Here is a 17,920-nt window from a genome sequence, read left to right as displayed (position 1 = left end):
TGGCTGTCAGAGCTGTCAGGGGCTGGAGGAGAAGAAGAAGAAGTACTACTGCCCGTTTTCCTCTCTCTCTCTCTCTCCCTCTTTCTCTCTCTTCTCTTGGTCGGCCATCCCTTCTCCTGTCTCCGCTGCCCCCCCACCCATTCCCTCTCCTCCCCTCTTCTCCTATCTCCTTTTACCGCTCAGTGTTTGAATGAGAGCAGACAGTTTGTAAATGGTTTTAAGGGGTGACACTCTGGTAGTGTGCGGTTTGCTTTAGACGCTGCATGTTTTTTCTTTTCTTTTTCCCCTTGTTATGGGAAAAAAAAAGAAAAGGTGAATGAATTTCCAACATCCTAGACTATAACCCTACAGTGTGGACAAATGTGTTATATTGTGTGTGTGTGTGTGTGTGTGAGTTTGAGAGGTTTTTGGTCTCTAGCTGTTATCCAGATAGATAGAAACTTAAATTAAAATCTTCTAGATAGATACCTTTCCTATTAAAGCATTAGTTTTAGCTTATATTCACGTTACATGCAAAGTGACCTGATAATAATGTTTTACAGTAGTCTTAGTTTTAGTAATATAAACAAGCCTACTGTGCTGTTCAGGACTGCTGCTGTGAATAATAGTTTCGGTACCGGTTGTCGTGAACGTCGAGCTATGCTCAGGGAAGGTCAGAGACAGGTCTACTGTAGGGTGACTCTGGTTCCTTGCTTAAGGTTAAACTCGGCATCTCCAACAGCCAGGCGCAGATTCGAGGAGGGTGGCTCTGCATTCCTCTGAGCCGTGCCAAGGTCTCCCGGTGGCGTACTGTGCTGTGAAGAGCCACTCTGTGAAGGAGTGGCTTTGCAGTGTGTGTGTGTTTGTGTTTGTGTGTGTGTGTGTGTGTGTGTGTGTGTGTGTGTGTGTGTGTGTGTGTGTGTGTGTGTGTGGAATCAGGCGAGGGGTGGGGGGGGTATGGGTTGCCTGTGGGATACCTCTGGTGCAGGTGTGTTACCGGGGAGAGAGCTGCATTAGATATGACCTGCGAGGCTTCTGAGCTCCCTGCTTGTGTTTTGCCTGGAAGCAGCGGAGGTGTGGGGAGGGTTCTTTAGGAAATGTCTAATTTTCAGGGAAATTCAGAGAAAAATACAAAGCACCACACTTCTGCCTGTCCTGTAATCTTAACCCCCCCCCACCCCTATCCCATGCTCAGGGATCAGGATTTGTAAGCGGGGAGGGAGAGACGGGCAGAAAAGCAAATGAGGACGCACTGTAAGGAGACAGATGGCAAAACCGAATGAAATAAATAAATGATGCGGATTCGGCTCAGAGGCCGTGACACTCTGACGCCCGGATCCCCTGGAAGCGTTTGTCACTGGGAGTGGGGAGGCACCGTGTGTGTCAGTGTGGACTGGAGTGTGATTGACTGATGTGGACGGCACGCAGCGCCCGCAGTACGGCACTGTGCCGCTCCATGGCCAAACAGACGCCTGCATCTGCCAGCTGGTGCAGGAGGGGCGTGGGGGGCAGACAGCTGTCTACCTGCAGCCCTGGGGGGGCAATCGAGCGGATGATCCTCTATGGCACAGGCGGGGGCAGGCAGCTAGAAGAGCTGGGGAGAGTGCATGAGTGCAGTTCAGCCTTCCACTCCTGCAGACAGGGCGATGGGGCGCCAGGTGGCAGGTCTGTGTTGGCGGCTCAGCTTGTTGTGTGATTGAGTGCGTGCGCATGGGCAGAAAGGTGCCTGTGCTGTAAGTAAGCCCACCTGTGTGGGATGAGGGGGGAACAGAACGGAGACGCCTGCTGTCCATCTGCATCACAACGGCCAGAGAAAACGGTGGCGCTGTAGTGGGAGAGCTAACGGGGGGGGGGGGGCAAACAAACGATAACGCACACACAGATAAAGGAGCTGAAGAGTGTGAGATCAAACTAATCTTCCCCTCCTTCTTTTCTTCTCCTGTTTTCCTGGAGCGCCGGGTGCTTTAATTTACAGGGCTGTGAGGAGCGGGCTGGTGTCGGGCGCCAGATTACCGATAGGAGCTTTCATTTTGAAGTTTAATAAAGCCGTCTCAGTGATTCAGCGCGCCGTCAGTTAACCACGTAGAGTAACGACTCCTTTCCCGGCCTGCACCTTAACTGTTCATCTCATCAAGTGCGTTATTATCGAAAGATGAAATTACAGAGAGACGTTAACTGCCTGCAGAGTTATATTTCCTCGCCACAGGACTTTTCTTTTCTCGTATTATTATTATTATTATTATTATTATTTATTAATCTATGACTTCTATCTATCTGCCTGTCTATCTGTCTCGCTGTCTCATGGGGCCTGGGTCAGAGTTTCTTGCCCCCTGTAATTGTGCAGTGTGTCAGTGTGTAAGAGCACAAAGAGCAGGACTACTTCCACACTTGTACCATTCATGTAAGTCATGAGAAATAATGCTTAAAATATAATAATAATAATAATAATAATAATAATAATAATAATAATAATAAGGCAACAAGGAGACTGGAGTTGTGTGTGCTGGGGGCTGTTATGCACCAGTGAGACTTTGGAGAGGAGAGCGGCCGTCGTGGCCCTGCCGGGAGGCTTGGCGTGCCCCTGGGCCGATCTGCATGGCTGATTGAATAGGGGAGGACTCAGTGATCAGTCTTTTCTGCCTCCAGTGTCGCTAAGAGGCAGCCGGGGCCCATTAGTAAAGGTTTTTTCGCACTGCCCCCCCCCTTCCCCTCAGAGAAAGAATAATAGCACACCCCTCCCTCGGAGATTTCATCGAACAGGAGCATTAATAAGACCTACTCCAGCCTGGGCTCTTGAAAGGGCTTAAAGATGGGTTGCTTTAAAACTTCCTTTGTGCACCTTTTTTTTTGTATTGGCTGCTTTCTTGTTTCACATTAAAGAAAAAAAAGTGGGAGTTAAAAAATAAATTAAAAAAAGGTACCGCAAGCCTGTGAGACACACAGCATATAGGTAATGTATCTATAATGTAATGTATATATACAGCTGCCTTACTGAAGGTCTGTGCGGTCGGGGGGCTGCGTACTGAGGGGGGGCGTGACTGCAGGCTAGGGTGGTCTTGGGTATTTCAGCCCCCTGCTGTGACTGCTCTATAGCACCTGAGAGAGAGGGACATAAATTTAGTTGTTTATGTACTTACATTTGTGTTGGAGAAATATAGAAAATCATCACTCCACCCTCCATTAAAAAGATTAAATGGAAAAGGCACAGAGCACAGATTTAGTAATAATAATAATCATAATTAATAATAATAGCACTATGAGTGATTGACACTGGTGAACAAGAAAACACAAAATGGTTAACCTCGCCAGGAGCCTGCAAACCCAGTTAGAAAGGCAACAAAGGAGAGAGAAAAAACGGCTTGTTTGTTTTCCAGTTTTATTTTGGTCCATGTGTTTGTTGTTGGTGTTGTTGATCTGGGGGTGTGTAGGGGGGGAATCTTCATCAGTGAGCTGTCCCGGCCCCCCTGTTTGCAGAGCAGTGAAGCTGGTGAAAAAGTGCGCTCTGTGTCTTTAACTGGAGAGAGCTGGAGACGCAATGACAAACAGCCTCTTCCTTCCTGCTCACATGCAGCATCATGCTTTCACTTTCCCTCAGTGTTATTAGGAGGATATTGATTTTAAATCTGTTCGGGGGGATGCTGTAATTGTACACTAGACGTTCGGTGTTGGCGAAGAGTGCAGCGTTAATGCAAGGCTTGTGCATATCCATACACCCCGATGGGAGGGGAATTAAACAGGACCTTCAGGGCTCGGAGAGAGGAGAGAGAGAGAGAGAGAGAGAGAGAGAGAGAGAGAGAGAGAGAGAGAGAGAGAGAGAGAGAGAGAGAGAGAGAGGAGAGGAGCGAGGGAGGGACTTGATAAAGAGATTCACAAGGGGGTTAGCATTAGAACGAGAACCACAGCAAAGCAAAGAAGCCTGTATATAAAAAAAATCATGAAAAAAAAACAGGTAGTGCAGCAAGAGAGGAAACTCAGAGGGTTGGAATTTCAGCTTCTGATTGCACAAGAAACCAGCTAAGGTTTTCTGTCTTTTCTGTCTTTTTCTTTTTACTTTTTATTTATTTATTTATTTATTCATTCATTTTTTACATTCATTTTTAGGTTTGAAAGAGAACTCTTAGGCCAGCTGAAGCAGCTGTTTTCGCTGAGAAACACTGAGAACACTACCAATAGTAATTTAGCATCAACTAGAAGGCTCATGTGTTCTGCTCAGGCCTGGTCTTTTATCCTGTATTTGTTTTTGTTTTTTCCGTATCAAGTTAAAATAGCTGATTTCCAGATACTTCCTTTGTTTTGCAACAAACCAATATATTGATAATTACAAGTGTTTTGCAAAACCTATTGGTAATACACAAATCTTAATTTAGTAAACAATTTCTAATTAACAGTGATTTCCTCCTGTGCTTGCAGATGAAATTTTAGGCAAGAGAAGAGCCTATTCGCCCAGCAGTGAGTGCCTTTCTGAAAGCAAGAAGTCCAGAAGTGTCTCTCCCAAAGGTAAGCAAAAACATCTCATTCTTTATTGTTTTATATATTTATTTCCCCTTAATATTTGCAGGTTTAGCAATAGAGGGGACAAGGAAACATAGAGCCTAATTGGAAAACAACTGAAGAGGGAGAGAGAAAGAGGGAGAGAGATGAGAGAGGGAGAATTGTCCTTAGATGCTCAGGGGAGCTGGTTCTAATTAAAGAAGAATTATTTTGTTTTGTCCCGAGGAGCAGCTGAGTTCCTGCTGATGAAGGTGCTGTAGAAGTAGTGAGAGGAGGGTGAAGTAGTTGAGCAAGGCAAAGGGGGAGACACTGACGCACTCCCCCATCCCACGTGCCCCCCACCATGCTGGCTGAGGGGAGGGGCATCAGAGTGTCTCTTGGAGGAAGTCATTAAAACAGAAGCAGGGTCGTTCTTTCATGTTTTATATTTTAAGCCATGAAATGCAAGTGGAACTGGGACTCGAGGGGTGGGGGGGGCAGGGGTTCACAGGCTAAATGAAACTTGCTGTTTGCACAGTATTGGTGTAGTTTACTGCCATTGCTCCATCGTTTTTTCCTGCGCAACCCCAAAGATAAATATATAAAGTAAAATTTGTTATTAAAAAAATAAATAATATACATATGTTTCAAATTTTGTTAAAATTTCATTGTATCCCCCCCCTCTAATCTCCTCTCCGAATTGCCAAATATTTTGAAGTTTCCAACTGTATAGTTGGCAGTACAGAGTTCGGGCAGTTTCTGTTGAACCGATGGTCGTGACCGAAGTTGAATTATTTAGTGCCTCTACCCTGCTGGGCTTCCTCTCCATACACAGTTCTTGTTTTCTAGAAGAAGTATTCCACCATTTTTGTATTTGACGGTATTTGTTAGTAAATTTATTAATTTATCTGTTGGTCTATTTCCATTTGTGAGTACGCTGTGGGCTGCTGAGCTTTACTCTCAGCAGATCCTTCTACCACCTTTTCAAAAGATATTGCCACTGATTTGTACTGTATTACTGTAATTTTCACTCCTTTGCCCTTTAGCTCAGTCTGGGCTTCCGCACAGTGTATGAGTGCTTGGCTGTGTGTGGGCGTCAATCAGTGTGGGGGCACTTCCTTCTGCCCAGAGGAAGTGAAATCAGGCAGGGATCCGGCTGCACTGGGATGGGGAGACGAGTCTTCCTCAGACCTGAAGTCGGCCACTTGTGTGTCCTTCAAAACCGTGGGTGGGACAGAAAAAACTGGGGGGACTCGCAGTTCAAAGCCTGGCCTTGTCAGGGCATCGCGGCTTCTGACCCACACGGAGGCCGGCAGCGGCTCAGCAATGCGCTGGGAATATGGGGCTCTGCCGTGCGGAGGTAGCTGTGCTGCAATTAGGAAAGCAAACTTTTCTCATTTAGTGAGGATTTAATGGCACGTGGGCTCTGAAAGCCAGAAGTTTGTGTGAAACACTGGGGCTGTGGTGGGGAGGGGGTGGGGGGCACTGAGACACTCGCAGTGCCCACAACAAAAAATCTAATTAGACAAAATACGGCACAGTTACACCCATAATATTGCATACTATTACCTGACACTTGAGCCGTTTTTTAAAATTGAATTGTTAATGTTTTTTTAAATGCCTTGGGGTCCCTTAACAGAGACGCTCTTTCCTTGCTTGTATCCCCTTACTAGACAAGAGTGCTTTGCATTGTTGTTCTCTGGATGATCTGAACATAGAGCAGTGGTTTGCGTTGCTGTGAAGGCAGACAGCTGTCCTCTCACATTTATATTACTGAAGCGAGTCATGAACCGACAACCTTGGAGAAAATTAAATAAAACGACCAATACAAGAGCTCCTCCCAGTCTTTGGACAGCAGAGTGCATCCGAGGGACAGCATGTGTAAACGGCCCTGTTTGTTTTTGCCCTTATTCAAATTAGTTTGTGGTAGCTGGCAATGATACTTTTTTTTAATGCTAAGACATCATAAGGTTTAACTGTTCGTCTGACCGGGTGCTTAGTGTTTAAGTGTCTGTGCGTCTATAGTTCAAGTTAAATTGGACTTGACCAATGAATGGAGCAGCAGCCCCACTCAGCTCAGACCTCGTTAAGACGGCTGTGAGAGGTGTAATCGATGCCCTTTGTTCGATGTCAGGCTTGCAAAAAAAAAAACGGTCCAGCTTCTTCAGACCGTGGTGTTGTCTGTTCAGCTGCGTATCTGCTTAGAAACTTATTACAGTAATGATAAACAACAACAGAGAGAGATTAGATTTTAGTTGTTTTTTTTCTCCCTGTACTCCTGCCCTATATTGGCCGGCCGGAAAGACAGATTGAGGGGGGATAAAAATGGCCAGAGCTTAAAGCCAAAAGCACTAAGCCCAGAATGATTTTACCAGCGATGCTAATAAATGAATGATGATCCGTACTATTTAGCACCATAAATAATAGATGATACAAATTTAAAAAGCATTGATTGCAAGGGCAGAAAAGGAGGAGGAGGTGTGTGAGTGTCTGTCTGCGCCCGTGTGTGTGTGAATTTGAATGATTGGTTGGGGGTGTGCTGTAGTGCCTCAAATATTTACTTGTGCGTCGTCGGGTAATGTGTCTTGCGCGCAAAGCAAAACCATTCAAGGTCACTGGGTCTGTTTTATTACATATGTATCTCTGTACACATCTATGCACACAGCACTCATAAAGATAGAAGTCTTTGATGTGCAGCTTTCGGACGCAGACGTGACGGAGGCCTGTACTCTGAGTGTGAACATCTGCGAGACTCCCGGAGTGCGTTTCAACAGAGCAGCGCACTCTCTGCTGGGGTGCCCTGCCGCCAAGCAGGGGGTTAATGAATGACAGGCTTATCTCACATCTGTGCCATTGTGGATGTCGGTACAATAAGTTAGTGTGTGCAACTATTTTAAACCTATACTATTTTGGTGTGGGGGAGGGGGGAAGGATGTTGCGTCAATGGGAAGCTTGTGTGCGACAGTCAGAGCGAGAATGTGCCTTAGTGTGTCTTCTCCTTGCGCTCTTTTTTGTTATTTTTATCACTTTAAATGTTCTGCAGTCCTGAGCCGGTGGGTACTGAAAGAGCAGAGTGCTATCCTCAGTTTGCCTTAAGCTTTTGCAATTTTAGTTCAGTTTACAGGTGGATAAAATAAAATAAAATGTAATAACAGAGTTGGTTAAGGAAACTATATATATATATATATATATATAACTGTAAGATGTTTAAGCTCCCAGTACGGGATTATGGTATTTGTGCAGCAACATTAAGTTTGGAGGACTCCCGGTTCCCACCTCCCCAGGTCTGAAAGGAGATTATGGGAGCTTATAAAGCACACTGATGTAATGGTCTATCCCAGTAACTCCTCTGTCCAGCCCAAACACTCGAGGGTCCCGTGAAGACGCCTCTCTGAGGGAGAGGTGGACAGGGAGACGGACAGATGACTCTGTCTGGGCTTAGGCCTGGGGGACAGGCTTCCCCGATCACACCTGCCTGGCGGGAGATTTTGTGGGATCAGGCGCTGGCATTACACTTCGGTAATGACACAAGCAGACAGAAAAAGCTGCAGTGAGCTGGAATTATCAGCACTGAGCATAGAGGACAGGGAAGCGGAAATAACATTTTAAAAAGAAAGAAAGCAAAGCGTGTGCACACACACACACACACACACACACACACACACACACACACACACACACACACACACACACACACACACACACACACACACACACACACACACACACACACACACACACACACACACACACACACACACACCCTTACCCCATGTCTCACACACACAGAAAACTTCATAACTAGAATCCAACCCTCTCTTGCACTCCACCCAGTGCCCTGCCGTGTTCAGACACACACATCCACAACACACTAAAAGCAATCTCTCCCACACACTCATGCGTACAGACACACTCACGCACACTCATCCAGGCGCACACACAAACACACACTTGCACCTGAGAGCCCGAGGGTCCTGGCAATCAGACAACGCTGAAGAGTAGACAGAGACGGCGCTGGCTGCCACCCCCAACCCCCCCCCTCCCGTGCTGTGCTGGGCCGGGGCTCAGGTTTCAATGAGGATGGTAAAAATAAACTCGATGCTGAAATCTCATAGTGTTTCTGCCGCTGCTCTCCACTGTGTCCCAGTACAGACTTAGATCAGGGAAAAGATGGAAAATAAGATATGGATATTAATAATAAATAATGATTAACACGTATATATACACACATACCCATAGAATTATTATATTTTAAATATATATATGTGGAATATAATCTATAATGCATGCTACATTAAGCCAGGAAGGGCCATGCATTGCTTTCCTTGTATAGGCTACTGTACAGGGTTGAATTTAAAATGTTATGGGTTTCCTTGGCTTCCCTAAAAGAAGCATGTTAGGTTTTTTGGGAATATGATCTCATTTTGAGACCAAAAAGAAAAAAAGACCAATTAAAATTCTCAATTTAGACAGGTTCATTAACTGTCACACCAGGTGATTCGTTTCATATAATAGGTATGGGGGGAAAAAGGCACAGTAATGGTTTGAAATTCGATGTTTGTTTTATTCTCTTTCACTCCTTCTCTCTTCCTTCAGTTGTTTTCTTTTTTTTTTTTGCTCTCCCACAAGTCAAATGACTGCCTGCTCCATGGGGGGTTGGTTGTGTGTGCTGAGTGGAGCGGAGCAAACAGGTTAGCTATTGTTCTGTGTGTAACCCCGCCCTCTCCCCTCCCTCCCTCAGAGAACTCTCAGACCCCTGTGCTGGAGCTGTCGTTGCCGGGGCCGATGACCCCGGAGGAGCACTACAGGCGGATGATGTCAGCACTGAATGAGCACGGGTCCTACGAGGAGCAGCAGCAGCGTCTGTACCAGCTGGCCAACAGCATGGGCGTGCCCAGCCATGGAGGTCAGAGCAGCTCTTGCCCACTCCTGCTCCTCTCTCCGTCTCTCCTCTCTCTTTTCCTCTTCTCTCATCTCTTGCTCTTTGGTTTCTGTCTCTTTCTCCTCTTTGGCTCTCCTCTCTCCTGTAGCTCGCTCTGGTTCCTTCCTCTCCTCTCGCTTCTCCATCTCACACCTGTGTCTTCTCCTCTCCTCTCCTCAGGTTGTACACATTGCCAAGCAACCCCTTTCAGACTGCATGTGAGCCTGTTCTGTTTTGTGCTTTGTGTTATGTCAGAACCCCTCCGTGTCGGGGCAGCTCACTGCAGTTCCACAGCTCTCGGTGGCTGTGTACCGTTCCTTTATTATAGATATTAATATTGCCTGTGTGGATGCATGACAGAGCGTTTGGCCTTAAATCTGCTGAATCGCATTCTCCTGTACCACATGTGGGGTTTGGAGGGGTGAAATTATATTTTCATCTTTTAAATGAAAAACACACGGATGGACACACAAACGCATGCACGCACACACACACAGAAAAAGAATGAAAGCTAGAACTTCAATAAACAGAGAGTAAGAAGTAAAACGCTTACGCTTGGGAAGGGAAATACTGGTAGTAAAAATGCTTTATAACTGCTAATTTAATGCTTGTGAAAGAGCTAAGCGAACAGGGGCAGCACTGGCCGTAAATTGCGAATATGAATCCTCTTGCGTAAACAGCTTAGCTGGGAGCTGGTCCTGGAGTCAGGATGCTTCTCGGGTGGGATGCTGAGATTGTGTAGTGGAGTGAAAATTCCACCTGCAGCAGTGCTATAAAATTGAAAAAATACATACATGCAATCATACAATCATACATACATACATACATACATAAAGTAAAAAAGAGTATATCTGCCTCTCCCACTCTCTCGCTCTCTTTCTCTGTTTGTGCGCAATGTCAAGAGTTGGGTTTCCGGCGCTGTGCAGCAGTGGGTGCAGTTCAAAAGAGGCGCAGAAGCCAAATAAAGAAAAAGAAGAAAAAAAAAATCCTGTTGTGTTTGCGAGGCGCGTGAGGAGGCTCGGGCGCCCGCCAGCGTTTTGCGTCTTGTTCATTATACTCCTCGCGGCGGCTAATGGAAAAAAGGGTTCTGGCTGCCCATTAGTCTTAAAGGAAGCCACCCAGAGCAGCCTGCTTTAAAATGTATTGCTGCTTTCTATTTCTGGACCCTTCCTACCCAATGTCAAAATGTCAATCAGCGTGATTTCCCAGTGTCAGAGAGCAGAGCTGTAAATAACAGACCTATCTGGGCTAGGAGCTGGAGAGGGATCGATGCAGCCTCTCTAATTGGCTGCGATCCAGCCCTTCTAAATTACCGATTCCATGGCAACCACCAGTAAGCCTTCTTTTATTTATCTATTTATTTATTTTGGTGTATGTATTTGTATGTTTTTTCCTCTCCCTTTTATTCTGCATAATGGACTTCAGAATGCACAGCTCGGAAGGGGGAGTGTTTGGGAGTTAATTAATTTATTAGGCATTTTTTGCGCTGCAATTAATACTGAAGTTTTCTGGATTTTAAAAATAAGAGAAAGAACAACATGATTAACACAAAGCAGGTGCAGAGCTTCACTTCTGAATCTCTCCCCTTTTAACTGTGCATTGATTGGCGATAACTCTTAATAACTGTGTGTATCTATTCCACCTCACATCTAGCTTGTGTGGGGGGTGTGGGGGGTGGTACGTACATTTTTTATGTAATCGGTAATAATATTTAATGGCGGAATATGAATTTCAAGATTACAGCCATAAACAGGCTGCAAATGATTTGGCAGCTGAAGAGAATTACAGCTGACAAGGTTTTATTGAAGTACTTTTTTTCTTTTTTCCTTCCCCATGAAACATTCCCTGTTGTCAGCCTGGTCTCATTGATGATGCGCCCTGTGATCTCCGCTCATCCTTCTTGCCCTTCTCTTCCTTTCTTCTGCTCACAGTTTTTCTTCCTCCACATCTCGATTGTGGTTAATTCGCCTCTCATTCCTTCACGCTCTCCACCCGCCTCTCTCTCCCCTCTTTCTCCCTCTCCCTCTCTCCTTATATCTCTTCACCCAGCCCTTTCTCACTCAACCCTAACTTTCTATCCCCTCCAGCTCTTTCTCTTCTCAATATCTCTATCTTCCTACCTACGTTATCTCTCCATCTCTCCCCTTCTATTTTCCTCTCTCTTTAACCTTCTCCCTCTCTCGCTCTCTCTGTCTCCCTCTCCCCCACACTTTAAATGTACTTACATAAAACGTCTTTAATTGCACAAAAAGTTTACGCCTGCTTTGGTCAAAGGATTTTGCAGAGAAATCCAGTGGAGACAACAGCAGAGTACAAAAGGTTAAGCACTTTTAAAGACTTTCGCAGACTCTCTCTCTCTCTCACACTCCCCTCCCCAGCCTCGTGTTGCTCTCTCTTCCCTTCACTCCCTCCCTCTTTGCTGTCTGTCTGTGCTGCGGTGTTTCCTGCAGCTCACTCGGTGCACACCTGTGTGTCTGCTCGGTGTGAGAGAGCTGTCGTGTTTTGGCAGGCGTGTGTGTGTGGCCAGACGTGTGTGTGTGGCCAGACCTCAGGGAGCCTGGCTGCGGGGTATCTGCAAACCTGACAGACACAGACTTAACCCTTGAGGCCTCAGAGCCCTCCTGTGGCTCCACGCTGGCCTGAACATGCAGAGATTGTTTCCTTGCAGACTCTTCAGTTCGTGCGGCGCAGTGGTACAGACGGACAGGTCAAGCTGTATAGCTGCTTGTATGTTTTTCCGTATGTCTACCACGCCTCACAGACTGCACAATGGAGAGTGTGTAGACTTTTGGGCGGAGGGATAGGGAGTTGGGTAGAGTCAGCGCCATTCCAGTCATTGGTTCCAGTCTGGTTGGACTGTGGGGCTGAACGCAGCTCTTCCACACGGGCAAACTGACACCTCCGACTGCTCTGCGGAGCGATGAAACACAGATGAAGAGAGTGTTAGAGGTGGCATTGAAGGAACTTTGTAACTACAGCGCGCTACACATAAATATATTTCTTTCTTCCTTTCGGGTGTTCTCTCTGGCCGCAGAGCTAGTTGGAAATGGGGCGTCCGCCGTGCAGGAAGGTTGCCGTTCTCCGTCTGCTCCTATTGACTGCTGTGGTCTCGCACCTTAACAAGTAGCATCAAGTGAAACAAGCTCCAGGGCAGGGCTCTGTGCTTGTTGGCTTGTCGGTTCACTCTCTTAAGCGAGAGATACGGATCTTGGCCCTGATTACTCTAATGAGTTATGAGTGTCTTCAGTTTTTTTTTTGTTCCCCCCTTTCACAACAACTCAGAAAGTACTGACTGATCTGCTCATTTGCTTCTCACTACTCCCAATATGTTGCACACTAGTTTATAGTCAGCAGGGCTGTACAGGTACGTGGATACAGCGCAGGAGAGTACAGCTGTTAAACCGATTATTATCATTAATACTAATAATAATGATGTCATTTTCAGTATCCTTTATGAGCGAGGAGAGGCCTGTAAAGCGTTCCGCAGTCTCTGTTTTGCACAGTGCATTCCTGCTTGCTACATTTTAAGTTCTCAGAATGCTACGTCATTTATTTTGTTTTATAGAAGGTTCAATGGGTGTTTGTGTGTGTTTTTTCTCCCAGGATTTACCTATTTTTATTCTCGTAGCCCTCTGTTTGTTGGTTTTGATTGTGCCAGCTGGGCATTGCCACTAACCCTTCACCCAAGACCAACACCTCTGAGCACACAGGCCAGGCCACTTTCTTTCTACCGACACTGGGGATACTTTTTTCTCTCAGCCGCTGTGCTGTCTTTCTGATTTGGTTTGACTCTTGCCAAACTGGCGCAGAGAGAGAGAGAGCGAGAGAGAGGAAGACACTTGGGTTTCCTGTCATGCATACTGCCTTTGGCACTGCTCCTGCTTCCAGTGCCTGTCACCCTGCGCAGATAACTCAGTGTGAAAACACAAACATCACTGTGATTTTCATCATTAACGTACAGCGTAACGACACCCAGAAAATCAGCCAAAAGACAAAAAATGGATTAGACCTGTATTTGCATTTTTGCGAGCGTGTGTCTGTTATCTGTGTATGTCCTAACGACCCGCTTCGCCAATGAAACTAAATAAATAATTCGTGAATAATATTTTAATCACTGGTTTTGCTAATTAGCTACACTGCATGTGTGTATTGAAGACGGCTCAAGATGCTTCTCCTCTCCCTGTTCCAACTCAGTCACAGATTGCTTTCAGAATCTCTGAAGCCCTGACAAATCTTTTTTCTTCTCCTTCTCCCTCTCCATCTCCTTCTCTTCCCTTTTCCCCCTTGTTGTGCATCAGCGCAGATATAGAAACCGAGCAATTAAAGGCAGATAGAGGTAGCAGTTGAGGCGAAACAAGCGCGAGCGGTGGTATGAATCCCAGTGGCTCTTTGAGGTTTCTTGACGTTGCGGTACCCTGGCGCCTGAGCACAACTGCACTGACCCCCACTCTCGCTGGCCCCACTCCCACCGATCGACAGGCCCTGCAGAGGCAGCACTTTGCACCACGCTGCTGTGTCCCAGAGGACAGAGCTTTCATCCTTTTGAAGTTCAGGCTATGAAATGAAAAGGCCTGTGAGGAGAAGGTGTTGTGTGGCTCTCTGTACTCAACCCCCCAACTGTCTTTTTTTTTTTTCTTCTATTTCTCGCTTTCTCTCTCACTCTCTTTCTACCTTACCCTCTCCACTTCACTCTCACTCTCGTCTGTGCTTCTGAGAGCACAGGAGGCCCATCCGCCCATGTTGAAAGAGAGGGAGGGAGGGAAGAGCGGGTGCGGGGGGGGCGCTCCTGTGAAGCGGGGGTCTCGGAGGTTTTGCTGTAACAGAATCTCTCCCGCTTCAGAGCGGCGCTGTTTGTTCTGCCGGTGAGAGGGGCTGAGGCACAAAAGTGACGCCTGCGGTAAAACAGCAGCATGGGGTTACAGGAACAGCGGCGCAGCGAGGGGGAGGGGGGGGTCTCTCTCTCTCTCTCATTCTTTTTCTTTCCGTGGTTAGTGTGTTACTGGGATAGCACCTTCACCACTCCTCTGCCAGAGTACTGGTGTGAAGTCAGCTGCACAGCACAGCACTAGTACGGCACGGCACGGCACGGCACAGCACTAATATAGCACAGCACAGCACAGCGCTCTTGTCTTGCAGAGAAACAATGAATAACAAAGGCACTGTTCACTGTGTTTCTGCTAGGACTGTAACGGACTGTCACCGTGAGCCGGTCTGTTAAAGGGCCCCAGCTGAAAGGACTTTGTTTGTCCGTGCATTGCGCAGAAATCTGGCAAAGAAAAGGTGTACTTTTTCTCTCCTCACTCCTGTGAGCTACACGGTCAGTTCCAGCTTCTGGCGTCAATAAGCAGAAGACTATTCCTTATCGGTGATATTTAAATAACTCGTAATTGTTTGTGGGCGTCTCTTTGTCTCACATTGCTGCTGGCACAATCAAGGACATATTCACCTCTGCTAGTTTGTTAAAGAAATCAATCGCCTTGTGTTTGGTGAGACTGACGGCCTTCTCAAATTCAGAGGCTCCGTGCAACTGGCGACTAAACCCAGCTCTGCAACGGTGTGTTTACATTCTTCTGTGCGAGTCTCATTTCACACACCTGAGACAATGTGTGTGTAGTGGCAGCTGCTTAGGGTACAGCTTCCTGCCCCATTAAAAAAACCAAATATATATATATATATATATGTATGTATGTATCTTATGTGTACCTGGAAAAGTTTTTCTTTTTTATAGCACTTTTTAAAGGTGTTTTGTTAAAATAAAGGAAAAGGAAATGACTTAATCTTGAATTAATGTGCAGGGCAGACTATTGCCAAGCTGCACCGTGTGGGATCACCTTTCTCTACAGTCCTATGTATGTATTGTACATTAGAGTTTCAGAGCCGGTTCAGCCATTGTCTTGGCTCAGAGTTTGGGAGGTGTTAGTGTGTCTGTGGCCGGGCCTGGCGCTGGCGCTGACGAGCACACAGGCGCTGAGCTGCGATCTGCCTGCAGTCTTTTCTTGTTCTGGGAAACCAGAGCTTACGAGATAAATTCCTGAGTAATACCATTTAAAACGGTGAAAGAAAAGATATGACAGAAGAGGGATAAGCAGAGGATATTGGACCGCCGGAGCCAAAACCAAAATCCCTCTGAAACAGCCGTGGAGAAAACCGCAGCTGTAAGTCCCTGCTGCTTTCTCTCTTTTTTTTTTTTTAAGATAGCCCTTGTGTTCTGCTACACTGTGCTGCTGTGAGGTGCGCAGAGGGAAGTGCAAGAAAAACATGTTTTCTGTCTTTATTTAGCAGACGAAAAAACAAAACAGCAACTCGAGTGAATTCTGGTGTGACTGAGTTATTTCTGTCTGCCCGATCGTAGCTCTTTTTATTCATATTTATTCATAGGACCGTGTCAGCTCTGTGTCAGTCTCTGCAGCGAGAGTCAGGGGTCAGTAGTGTTGAGAGAGCGGCTGCCCAGGCCTGTCATCCCGGGGCTGGGAAAGGGGTTAATGCCAGGAGGATTGTGGTGATCACAACAGTGTGGAGGTGGCGGCACTCTGTCCCTCTCCCTCTCCATCACTACCTCTCTATACCTCCCCCTCTCCCTCCCCATCTCTCCCTCTCTCTCTTACTCTGTGCTGGGCTGTTGCCCTTTTTCCTGACAGCCCCAGGCAGGCACAGTGGTTTGGCTGTGGTGCCCCAGGTAGCAGCAGTGACTCACTCCTCCAGATTAAAGAGAATAATAGAAATCACTGCGGCTGGCCCAGGGGAGAGAGGATGAGGGGAGGGAGGGAAGGAAGAATGGGGGGGCATTCATTAATTCAGGTTCAGTTTCATTGGGGTTGATTTGATTATAGTTTTATTTATTTTTCTTTTGGTGGTGGGGTGAAGACAAAGAAAAAAGGTTTTTGTTTTGTGAGCAATGTTTTTGTGTGTGCGTGTTGCTTTTTCCTTGACTTCATGCAAAGCTAAATTATATAATAATAAGCAAAGCACTGCAGGAGGGCACTTCATGTCAACAACAGAAATAGCCAATTAAGGGAATGGGCTTTAATGGGCCGCGCGTGTCCACAGTTGGTTCCCCAGTATCCAACCTGCAGATCTGCACGCTCTACCAAACCCCCAAGCATGAAAAATACTAATTTATAAATATATGTGTATGTATATGTGCACTGCAGAACACAAATGCACAGATGAGGACTAGCCTGTGTCTCCTGTGGCTTCTGTCTTTGGTTCCTGTCTTCAGGTGCTGGGCTAGCACTGGACTGGTACTGGTCTGGGCTGCAGGCTGCCACTGCGCCTTCTGGATATTCAGATACACAGATCAATAACGGGAGCTGTGCGCTTTAAAAAGCTGTACCTTTCCGAGGCCGTCTCGTTTCTTATTGCCATGCGTGCCACAGAGGCCTGACATGCCTGGGGGATGTGTCAAATTAAGAAGAGAAAGAGGAAAAACACTTGAGAGCAGGAAGGGTTTCGATTTCACACCCTACCATTAGTTGCACGACTTCTTCCTTCTTGCCCGACTAAATTGGTAATTATCTAAGACTTGTTCTCAGTCAGTTTAGTCTTCAGCTGGAAACCAAGTAAGTCCAGTTGAAAAGAGGATCTTTTACAATGAACAAAAAATAAATTCTGTCCTAAACATAGCGGGTGTTTCTTTATTAAACCCCCCTTAACCTTTCCTTCGGTATGAATGTTCTTCATTGATGTTTTTCCAATGGTTCCCTGTACTGGAGACATAAACTTTTGACTGGAAAGAGGAGCCAAGTGTGTCAACTCACGGTGAAACAAGGTTATTAATTCTGGGTTAATATACTTCTTGAAAATGCAAGTTTTGAATTTGGTTGATGGAGACCCAGAGACTGCAGCAGTAGAGCCATTATCAGTTGAATAAAGTTGTGTTAATTTCCTGTCTGTAGGTGAAAAGACAGTGGTGCTTCTTGGCCATTCATGTTTTGGACGTGTAGTCTGAGTAAATATTCCACCCATGTCTCTCTACATACAGCTGTCATATTCATGGAAAAGTGAGCTCTATGCTTTGTACTGTGCTCCACATCCTGTCTATTTCCAGTCAGAATTATTCTTAGGGAACACTTAAGCTGCCATACTTGAGAATTTGTATTTTCTTTCCTTCCTTTTTGGATTGAAGTTTTATGTTAAGAGTGTCACATTGCAAAACGCAGAATTGTTTATTTGCTGGGTGATTGTGCTGATCTTAAGATACTGGCCCACTGTACATCATCTTCTGACTGACTGAGTGACAGATGAATTGATTGGTTGAATGACCGATTGCTCATTGTTGACCATCCATGCTAACTTGTCTTCCCCTCCTCCGTGTCTCCGCAGACCTCCTCCGGGCGCGGCAGGAAGCTGTGTCGGGGGTGAGGAACCCTGGCAGCCTGGAGGCCCACCTGCCCTCTGCCGGCTCTTCTTCCAGCCAGCGCAGGAAGCAGGGACTGCCGCAGCACCGGGACGCGCACTTCTCTGAGAGGTACCAAACTCTTTCCCTTGCTCCCTCACTCACTCGCTCTATTTCTCAGTCTGTCACTCATTGACTGACTGACACTTTCACTC

The 17,920-nt window shown here is 46.3% G+C and overlaps 1 protein-coding gene across 2 annotated transcripts in view; it reads left to right on the top strand.

The window, feature by feature from the left end:
• Positions 1-17,920, top strand: part of samd11 (sterile alpha motif domain containing 11) — an 84,751-nt gene that overhangs the window by 52,570 nt on the left and 14,261 nt on the right. For both annotated transcript variants that reach the window (XM_066691476.1, XM_066691475.1), the window contains exons 5-7: positions 4,390-4,476; positions 9,191-9,355; positions 17,693-17,837. In XM_066691476.1, coding sequence (XP_066547573.1) covers positions 4,390-4,476; positions 9,191-9,355; positions 17,693-17,837 — 397 coding nt within the window. The remainder of the gene's footprint in view (positions 1-4,389; positions 4,477-9,190; positions 9,356-17,692; positions 17,838-17,920) is intronic.

The sequence above is a fragment of the Amia ocellicauda genome, chromosome 18 (assembly GCF_036373705.1).
Source record: "Amia ocellicauda isolate fAmiCal2 chromosome 18, fAmiCal2.hap1, whole genome shotgun sequence".
Lineage (NCBI taxonomy): Eukaryota > Metazoa > Chordata > Actinopteri > Amiiformes > Amiidae > Amia > Amia ocellicauda.
Note: the sequence above shows the minus strand (reverse complement) of the source record. Positions and strands in the feature narration are given on the sequence as shown.